General features: G+C 38.3%; 1 protein-coding gene across 1 annotated transcript in view; it reads left to right on the top strand.

Annotated features, from left to right (window-relative positions):
- Positions 1-7,030, top strand: part of NUP107 (nucleoporin 107kDa) — a 65,235-nt gene extending 58,205 nt beyond the window's left edge. The window contains exons 27-28 of the mRNA XM_006859539.1: positions 6,209-6,376; positions 6,923-7,030. Of these exons, the coding sequence (XP_006859601.1) occupies positions 6,209-6,376; positions 6,923-7,030 (276 nt within the window). The remainder of the gene's footprint in view (positions 1-6,208; positions 6,377-6,922) is intronic.
- Positions 7,031-11,059: the final 4,029 nt, after the last annotated feature.

Raw genomic sequence — 11,059 nt, forward strand, 5'->3', positions numbered from 1 at the left:
TGAGCTCTTCCATTGTCCGTTCCTGCATTTGTGGTCAGTTTGATTCCTGTGTACTTTACCTGGCGAGGTCCCTGTTTATGCTGTGTTTTGTTTTGTTTAAAAAGGGAATTTTTAATTAATGTCATTGGTATTGTAAAATTCTATCATGCAATCTCCAGTATTGTTTCTGCCACCAAGACCATATTTTACAGCTACTAATTCTTCCTCTTTGTTTCCAACCATTGCATTGCAATCACCAGAAATTACCAGTACATCCTGGCCTCCAAGGAGCACTCTGGCTGCACTTCCTCCAACACGGATCTGTTGGTTCTTTTGGCAGCCCACGGCACTTTCAGTATTGTCCTCCAACACCATAACTCAAAAGCATCAATTCTACCATAGTCTTCCTTATTCACTGTCCAGCTTTTGCATGCATATGAGGTTATTGAAAATACCATGGCTTGGATCAGGCATACCTTAGTCCTCAAACTGACATCTTTGCTCTTCAACACTTTAAAAAGTTCCTGTGCAGCAGATTTGCCTAATGCAATATATCGTTTGATTTCTTGACTGCTGCTTCCATGAGTGTTGATAGTTGATCCAAGAAGAATGAAGTCCTTGACAACTTCAATCTTTTCTCCATTGTTAAGAATGTTGTTTACTGGTCCAGTGGTGAGGATTTTTGTTTTCTTTACATTGAGACGTAATCCATACCAGAGGCTGTACTCTTTGATCTTCATCAGTAAATGTTTTAAGTCCTCTTCACTTTCAGCAAGCAAGAATGTATCATCTGCATATTGCAGATTGTTAATGAGTCTTCCTCCAATCCTGATGCCACGTTCTTCTTCATAGAACCCAGCTTCTCGGATGATTTGCTCAGCATACAGGTTGAATAAGTATGGTGAAAGAATACACCCCTGTCGCACACCTTCCTTAATTTTAAACCATTAAGTATTGCCATATTCTGTTCAAACAACTACTTCTTGGTCCATGTACAGATTTCTCATGAGCACAATTAAGTGTTCCAGAATACTCATAAGTTCGTAATGTCCATAGCTTGGCATGAGCCATGCAATTGAAAGCCTTTGAGTAGTCAGTAAAGCACAGGTAAACATCTTTCTGGTATTCTCTGCTTTCAGCCAAGATCCATCGGACATCAGCAATGATTATCCCTTGTTCCACGGCCTCTTCTGAATCCACCTAAATATATATACATGTAAATACATGTAAATATACATGTAGCACATACCAATATTACATCTCCAAATCTTGTATTAATTTTCTTTAAAGCACTCACTTCAATCTGATATGTATGAGGGAGATTCTAAAAGCTTGTTGAAAAATGGAATTACAGGATAGTGAGCAACAGGATTTAGGCTAAGCAAGCAAATGCCAGATGATATGCCTATGAGATGAGGTGATAGCAGACCTACTTTCAGTAGATAAGGCCTGGTCTAAGAACTAGGGGCGTTTGCCTCTCTGCTACAGGGGGGAAGATGACATTGGAGCACAAATGTAATGGTCCAGAGGAAGTATTCCTCTTGTTAATAGGCTCCAGATTGTTGGTGGTGGTGGTGATTAAATGCTATCAAGTTGATTCTACTCAGAGCGACCTTAGGAGGAACAGAGCGAACACTGCCCGGTCCTGCACCATCCTCAGAGTCGTTAAGCTGGAGTCCATTGCTGCTGCCACTGTGCTGGTCATTCTCGTCGGGGCCTTCCTCTTTGTCCCTGACCCTCCACTTTAGCAAGCATGATGTCCTTCTCCAGGGTCTGGTCCCTCCTGTTAACATACTAAGCATGAGGCTTCATAATAGGAATTATAAATAAGAAGACTTTGAGACATTTTACGCTCACCTCTGAAGTAAAAAATGGCTTTTTGAAAAAATAAATGAAGGTATTTTCTCTTTTAAAAAGCTAAGGAAATGCAAAACATTTTAATTTTTGCTTTCATGAATTTATATCTCAAAATAAGAATTAAAAATTGGTAGATAGTAGTATGTGTGAAAATCTGACCTAGGCTAACCTTGATTAGTACAATTACCAGATTACACTTCACTTCTCTTTGTGTATCTGCCTTTGAAAAATATTATAGCAATTTAATATTATAGCCTCTCACACGAAGATATATTTGCTGATTGATATTACTGTAATAAGGAAAAAAAAAAAAAACTTTTCCAGCGTTCTTAGACTCCCTTTTTTAGATATTAGATTTGAAGAATCAATTCTTGCTTTACTTTGTTCTGTTTTATACTGTGAACTCTGACTTTCTGTTTTTAAGATAATTTCAGAATTTTAAATGTGGTTGGGTACTTTTTTACTTTTTTAAAAATTATTTTAGTTTTTAAATTTGTTATAAAGAAATGTAACAAGCATAATGGCCTTTTTTCCTGTAGTCTTCTTCACATAATTTTAAAGAAATATCCATGTATACTTATAAAGCAATGCTACATGTGTTCTGTACGTTTCCCATATATATTTGTTAGTTGTCTCATTAATTGTATCATTCAAATCTGTAAGTCCTTTCCACTTTTCTTTTTTAATCATGTGAGGAAATTATGCATTTTTCTTCATTATAGATGAAATAGACGAAAGGTTTATAAGAAGTCGTCCTTCCCTGTATGCCCCGTTCCCCATCCTGACCCTTCTTTACCGCATCAGTTGCTAGCATTAGTCCTTTATAGCTACCTGTATTTACATCTATATGTGCCCACGGAAATAGTGATTACTTTTGTTCTGATTTATGCTCTGATGCTTATTTCTTTTATACATGTTTTCATTCAAGGCATAATAAGTTTATTTGAATATAAATTGAAGGGTATTTTATTTACATTATTTGTCTTTTTTTGACTAAGCCTCATTTACTAGATTCCATGGTTGAAACCTTGCTTTGTTTTTTTGTTGGTTATTAAATGGGCAATAAACTTTGTTCTTAAGTGCACCCACTGAACCAGTTTCCACTGAAATCGAGCCAGTGTACAATAGAATGAGTCACTACCCTGAGGACCCTCAGTTATCCTCAGCATCATTGCTGTGTTTGAGCCCAATGTTGCACCCATATATCAGTCATTTCACTTGAAGGTCTTCCTCTTTTTCATGGAACCTCTACTTTACCAAGCGTGATTGCCTTCTCTAAGGACTGGTCTTTCCCGACAACATGTCCAAAGTACATAAGATTAAGTCTTGTCAGTCTTGATTGTAAGGTGCATTTTGAGCTCTACTTCCAAAACAGTTTAACCAGTCTCCTGGCAATCCATGCTATAGTCACTGTTTTTCACCAACACCACAATTTTTACTTCTATTGTACTTTTATTATTTTACTTGTTGTTGTTAAGTACTGTGGAGTTGGTTCCGACTCATAGTGACCCTGCACAGGGTTTCCGAGGCTGTAAATCTTTACAGGAGCAGAAAGCCTGTTCTTTCTCCCCGGAATGTCTGGTAGTTTCGAACTGCCAACCTTGAGGTTAGCAGCCTGCTTCATAACAACTACGCTACCAGAGCTTTGTGATTTTCCTAAATTATATTTATTTTTCTGTTGTTGATAATGTGCACAGCACAACAACACCAACTCAACAGTACATGTATAATCCAGTGACATTGCTTACAGTGTTTGATCTGTGCAGCCAGTTTCACCCTCCTTTTCTGAGTTGTTCCTTCCTCATTAACATAAGCTCATGTCCGCTAAGGTTTCTGTCTAATCTTTTGAGTTGCTGTTGTCAATTTGATCCATGTAAATTGTTCTTAAAAGAACATCAGTGCGCAAGGCAAGCAATTTTACTAGTTAAGCTAAAATTCAGTTTTAAGACAACGTTAGGGGATATTTTTGGTTTAAGATTTAAAAATTATCTCACAGAAATAGTTTCAGGGGTTCATCTAACCTTCATGGCTCCAGGAAGTGTAGATCCATGAGAATTTTAAATTTTGTTGTATGTTTTCCCTGTTTTGACCAAAATTCTTCTGTGGAATCTTTGATCAAAAGGTTCAGTAACAGTACCTGGGCACCATCCAGTTCTTCTGATCTCACGGCAAACAAAGCAGTCATTCATGGAGGCAGTTAGCCACATATTACATCTTTCATATCCTCTCCCTATTCCTGATTTTCTTCTCTCTCTGTTGCTCCAGGTAAATAGAGGCCAATTGTGCTTTGGATGAGTACTTGCAAGGTACAAGTGAGAGACAGAACAGAGACACTGTCGTTAGGTCAATCAACTATGATGACCTAAAACCTCCAAACCAAGGAGCTAAGTTTCATGAAATACTTGGCTGTATATAAGCAGCCTCTGCAGCTTTTAAAAATCATACCAAAGTACTTCAAAAAGTTCATGAGAAACTTCTATTATCTTTTCATTCCATTTCCCCACAAATTTTTGAAACTCCCATGTATCTCCCTCACACAACTTTGCCAATTCAACTAACTTATATCAGTAAGCTGTACAGCCCTACCCTTAATCAATGTGACTTTCCATCACTCTTTTCCCCTCCATCTGGCACCTAGCTAAAACCAAACTAAACCTTATGCCATTGAGTCACTTCCAACTCATAGTGACCACATAGGGCAGAGAAGAACTGCTCCCTAGGGTCTCTGAGACTGTAAGTCTTTCTAGGAGTAGACAGCCTCCTCTGGAGTAGCTGATGTGTTTGAACCTCCAACCTAGCAGTTAGCAGTCCAATCCTTAACCCGCTATACCACCAGGGCTCCTTTCTGTTCCTGATAGTTACCAATATGCTTTGTTACCTATACTTGTGCCCTTCCTTGTCTTTTTATATAAATGGGTTTACATAATACTTGTCCTTTGTGATTGGCTTATTTAATGACAGCACTGGGTTCTTAAAAATAAAATTTTCCCAGCTCCATCCATACAGTAGCACATATCAGTATTTTTCCTATGAGCTGAGTAGTATTCCATTGAATGACTGCACCACATATTTATTTATCCATTCATCTGTTGATGGGCATTTAGGTGGCTTCCACATTTTAACTATTGTTAATAGTGCTGAACTAGACATTGGTGTACAAATCCCTGTTTTAGAGTCTTTACTGCCAAAACTTTTGTGTATATTCTCATACCTAGGAGTGGAATAGAGTCCTGGTATAGCACTGCAAGATAAACACTGGACCACAAGGTCGTTTTGAACCACAAGGTTTGGTGGTTCAAACCCACCAGCCGCTCCTCAGAAACCGTATACAGGGTCAACATGAGTCAAAACCAACTCAACGGCACTTAACAACAACAGCAGTAGAACTGTTAATATATTCATTCTACGTTTAGTATTTGTTTTTTTGTTTTTGTTTTTTTTAAGGAACTACCAATCTGATTTCCACAGTGACCCTACCATTTCACATTCCTATTAGCAATGGATAAGGGTTCCAATTTCCTCACATCCTTGCCAACATTTGTTATTTTCTGGGGTTTGTTTTTTCTTTTTTAGCCATCCTGTTGTTAAGTGCTGTGAGTTGGTCCTGACTTACAGTGATCCTGTATAGGGTTTCCAAACCTGGTAGGTCTGGACTGAGGTTAGCAGCCCAGTGTGTGGAGTGAAATGCTATCTCATTTTGTGTTTGATTTGTATCTCTCTGATAGCTAATGGTGCGAAGCAGTCTTTCTAGTGTTCGGTGGCCTTTTGAGTGTCCTGTTTGGTGAAATCTAACTTCAAGTCCTTTGTCCCTTTGATGATTGGGTTATTTGGTTTTTTTCCATTAAATTTAATATGTATGTATGTATTTGTCTTTTGGTTATAGATTCTTGTTGGATATATATTTTCAAAGATATTCTTCCAGTTGTTAGCTTGTCTTCTAACTCCTTTGATTAAGTCTTTTGGTGAACAAATGCTTTAATTTTTTTTGAGGTCCCATTTATATGTCTTTTGCTGTTTGTGCTTTTGTTATGAAATAATCCATTGTTGGAAGCTAGGCCTGACAGTGACACCCCTGCTGGTTCTGAGAATTTCATGGTTTTAGTTTGCACATTTAGGTCCTTACTACATTTTGTTTTTGTATGGTGTGAGACACAGATCCTGTTTCATTTTTCTATGTGTGGAAATTCAGTTTTCCCAGCACCATTTATTGGAGACACTCTTCTTCCTTTGTCAAATAGACTTAGCACCTTTGCCAAAAATCAGTTGACCATAGATGTATGGGTTTGCGTTTTGGTTTTGATTCAATACCTTATCTCATAAGGATTTATTTAGCTTAAAATTGTTAAAATGACCACTTGTTGTCTGTTTGTAGGATGCTGAAGAAGACCATGAAAGAGCACATCAGATGATTTTACTGAGAAAGCTGTGTCTGCCAATGTTGTGCTTTCTTCTTCACACCATACTGCACAATACTGGTCAGTATCAGGAATGTCTGCAGTTAGCAGATATGGTATCCTCTGAGCGCCACAAGTTGTATCTGGTAAGTTCTAGAGCATTTGCAATTTTAAATCTTAGTGATTTAGAAGTTCTGTCATATTACTTAATTTTGTAAGATGTATTTACATTTTTAATTGTTCAGGGCTGAAAATAATGATCTTGTTTTAATGTTTGTGCTTCTTTTTCAAAATGTGTGCATATTTCTATGAAGCAAGAGGTGTTGAGACTGTTCTGGGGAATAATTGTGAAATTACTGTACCACTTTAATTTACTAGCCCTTGACTATGTAAATCCTACAAAGGAATTTAGCTAATCAGATTGATTGTTGTTGTTGTTATGTGCCGTGGAGTCGGTTCCGACTCATAGCGACCCTGCACAGGGTTTCCGAGGCTGTAAATCTTTACAGGAGCAGAAAGCCTCATATTTCTCCCGCAGAACAGCTGGTAGTTTCGAACTGCTGACCTTGCGGTTTGCAGCCCAATTTGTAACCACTGAGCTACCAGAGCTGCATAATTAGATTGATTAGGTGACTGTAAATTCATGATCTTCATTGTTCTCATTTTTTAAACTTTTTATTTTTCCAAATTAGGTATTTTCTAAGGAAGAACTAAGGAAGTTGCTACAGAAGTTAAGGGAATCTTCTCTAGTGCTTCTAGACCAGGGACATGACCCATTAGGGTATGAGATTCAGTCATAATTCATCCCTTCTTGGTAATGCAAGTAACTTCCATGATAATAAATGAAGTTCTTTGTAAAATATACATATTTGTAATTACTGGGTTTTCTTTTGATTATCATGGAAAATGTTTATAAAATTTAGAGATTTGAATTTTTAATTTTAGAATGTTATGGTGACACTTTGAAAATTTAATGTATTATGTCACTGTTTCCCTGTGTTTATTAATAAAATTTATGTAAAAATAAACTAATGTTCTGTTCTTACAAGTTTCAGGATTGGTTATATAATAAGGGAATGAAATAATAATTTATTTCCTAATTTTTTCCCTGTAATCATACATACTCTGAGATCTTTTAAGTTATGAAGAGGATGGGAAATTAATTCATTTTCAACCCAGGCACACAAAAAAAAATTTTTTTTTCCATAAAATTTAGAATTTTTCAAAAATTACAGTTTAAATGAAACTCTGACTCAACAATCCTATTAACATGAGTTGGGCCATATCAAGACTTGGCATATAGTGTGTGTCATACAGTAAATACTGTAACAAATGACAATACAAAATTAGACCTAATCCAGCTCTTCTAGTGTGAGAAATATAATAAATGTATCACACAATACCATTTAAAAAATACAAATAATCTGCATAGTAAGAAACTATTTCCAGCTAAAATATCTCAGAGGAAGTAGCATTTGGACTGGAGTTTAAGGAATGAACAATTTACAAAGGCAAAGGTATAGTGCAAAAAAGGGTGAGAACCTACAAGTAAAGAAATCTGTATAAACAAGGCCTGGAAATGACTATTGATTAGCTAGGCATGTTTGTGACTCAGCAAATACTCCCAAATGGACTGGGCTTGGGAAGTGGACAATAGCTAGGAGTGAGATTGTGAACGAATAAAACATGGTCTTGATTTATAACTCTAAAACTGGCTAATCTTCTGAACAATGTTAAGAATTTTTAATATATATAGATAGATAGATAGATAGATAGATACCACGCCTAGAGATACTGTCTCAGCCTGTTTTAGAATATTATACACCATGAGTGGTTCTAGTTAGCTAAGTGAGAACATTCTGACCTAAGAAATGGATGTTGGCACTCCTGCACACAAAATAAGAAGCAGTAATTGATCACAACACTGTCCTGACATCAGTTGGGAAGACTTATAGAGACAATGGGCTCTGCTTCAAATCTCTGGGGATATTGTTGTTAAGTGCTGTTGAGTCTATTCCGACCCATAGGTGACCTTGTATAGGGTTTCCACGGAGCAGCTGATGAGCTTGAACTGCTCGCTGCACTTGTGGTTCAAATGACCTTGCAGTCCAGTGCACTAACCCACAGTGCCACACCAGGAGCTAATGTGATTCAAAGATGGAAGTATTTACTTGTCAGCAACCTCTTTCATTCTTACACGTTATTGTACGCCCTTAAAAAGAACCAGGTAGAGCAGTATGAGCTGCCATGAAAGTTGACCAAAAGTGTATGAATAAATGAAAAAATGCACATCTATGAAGACATGTCTCTAAGTTATACACATGCACATGTATATACATTCATTCATATATGTGTGTATAGATTTTGTGTGGTTCTATGAATTAGGGAGAGGTTTGGAAGGAAATATGACTCAGTGGTTACCTTGGAGGGTAGGAACATATTATTCACTTTTATGTGTTTTGAATGTTTTATAGTAAGCATGTATTGTTATTTTGTAAAATCTTTAAAAATTATGTTTAGCAATACCTTCCAAGTTTTCTCTTACCATCCTTAATGCAACATAGTATTAGAAATCCAAGACAGTATAGTAAGTCAAGAAAAGGAAACAATAGGAACTTAAGATTGGAAAGAAAAAATTAAATTGTTCCTGTTTGTAAATGGCCTGATTGTCTATGTAAAAACTTCCATGGAATCTTAAAGAAAAACCTCCAACAACAAATGAGTTCAGCACCGTTCCAGAATAATCAGTTTTTCTGTATACTAAAACACCAAAATTAAAAATAAGTATTTTACATACACCGAAAAAATACTTAGGTGCAAATATGAATGAAAGAACCCAAAGATTTAAATAAATGAGAAACACACCACTTTTGTTAATTGGAACACAGGAAACAAGTTATTATCCAAACAGATGCCATTTTAGCATAATTTTTATTAAAATCCCAGCAATACATATTAACATATATGTATTTTGTTGTAAAAAAGCTCTCGAGTTGGTTATGAATCATAGTGAACATGACTAGAATTTCCAAGGCCATAAATCTTGGCAGAAGCAGAAAGTTTTATCTTTATCCCATGGAGCAGCTAGTGGGCTTGAACCATCAGCCTTGTTGTTCACAGTCCAATGCTTAAACTCCAGAGCTACTGAGCTTCTATATACATACATATATTATTAAGTGCGATCGAATAGGTGAGCCACAACAACCCTGTAGAGGGTTTCTGAGGGGCAGCTGGTGAGCTTGCATCACCAACCTTGCACTTCACTTACAGTCCTGCGCATTAACCTACATCGATATTACTCTAAAAAGCATATTAGAAGGCAAAGAAACTAAAATAACCAGCGATTTTGATTTTACGACTTACATAGATAGCTACAGTAATAAAAAAATTTTTAAATGCACAAATAGACCAGTGAAACAGAAGGAAACCCAGGAGCAGCTCCACACAAGTAAGTATGTTCAACATTCTCACAAAGGTGAAAAAGCAATTCAGTGAAATGAAAGCTAACCTTTTCAATAAATGGGGCTAGAGCAATTGAACATCCATGTGCTAAAAAAATTAACCATGACCTAAATCGCACACTTTATATGAAAAATTCAAAATGGTTCATGGACTTAAATGTAAAACATGAAAGTATAAAACATTTCAAAAAAGAGGAGAAACTGAAAATTCTCGAAGTTCTGGAAGACCTTGTGAGGAGCTGGGTCTTGCCCTCTTCCCACCTCTGCCCCCAGAAAAACAGCAAGACTTGGTGAAAATTATATAAAGCAATAATTTAAAGTCTCTTGAAATTGCCATAAGGGCATATACCACATAGTTAAGAAAATTTACTACATCTTGGTGAGAAAAGTGAGTGCCTATGGATGGCACTTGGGCTCCAACTTGCTTCCTCTAACTGCCCCCTTCTGCTCGGGCTAAATGTGGCCAAGACAACTCCACATCTCTCCCAGTTGTTAGTGCCACCAGTCGGTTTCGACTAATAGCGACCTGGTACAGTGTTTGCAAGGAGCAACTAGTGGGTTTGAACTGCTGACCTTGTGGTTCGTGGCCCAGTGCTTCTCTAGCATCACACTAGGAGTTCTCAGGACTACGGTTTGTCCCTAGGAAGGGCAGATTGACAACCTCTCTCTTCCCCGCCTCCCTCAGCTCCTTGTTACGGAGGCTAACTTCCAGGTGAGTGCGGCCGAGAGTTAAAGAGTTAAGGGGGTCCCTGCTTCCGCGTGGTCCCACTCTGGGTTCAGGTTGCAGCCCAGGCACCGTAGACGGACTCCAATTGTTCTTTTCCCCAGCTCATTCATAGGGTGTGAGTTGATGTGACAGCAGAGGATACTGACCCCGCCCAGTGCCTGCTCGCTGAGAGATGTGGGCCACTGCCCCCGTAACCCTCAACTCCAGAGCAGTGGATTAAATATTTCAAACTGGCCAACCGTGTCTGCATAGCACACTTCACAAATCTGAAAGGGAAGATATCTAGCCAGTCGGATAAACTGACATACAAGGAATATAGAAAGTCAAGAGGCTGTGGTCAATGAACAGCCTAGTCAGTGTCTAGGATAAGCGGGAGGCGCTACGAAGTCCCACCAACTGTGCCTCACCCAGCGCCTAACGCGCCTGCGCAGACGATGCTCCGCCTCTGACCGTTCTAGGGCGGAAGCCCTGGCGCCCCGAGTCACGTGGCCAAGGACGGAGGCGGGGCGTGGGGGGTAGTAATGAGTGGAGCGCGCTGCCGCGTCCCGGGCGTCTCAATGGGCGGTGGCGGAGCCCGTCAGTACTGCTAAGGAGTCTGTGGGTTGGAGACCCGATGGGTGCAAGCTTCTCCCAAGCCGAGG

This window comes from Chrysochloris asiatica, unplaced genomic scaffold, assembly GCF_000296735.1.
Source record: "Chrysochloris asiatica unplaced genomic scaffold, ChrAsi1.0 scaffold00033, whole genome shotgun sequence".
NCBI lineage: Eukaryota > Metazoa > Chordata > Mammalia > Afrosoricida > Chrysochloridae > Chrysochloris > Chrysochloris asiatica.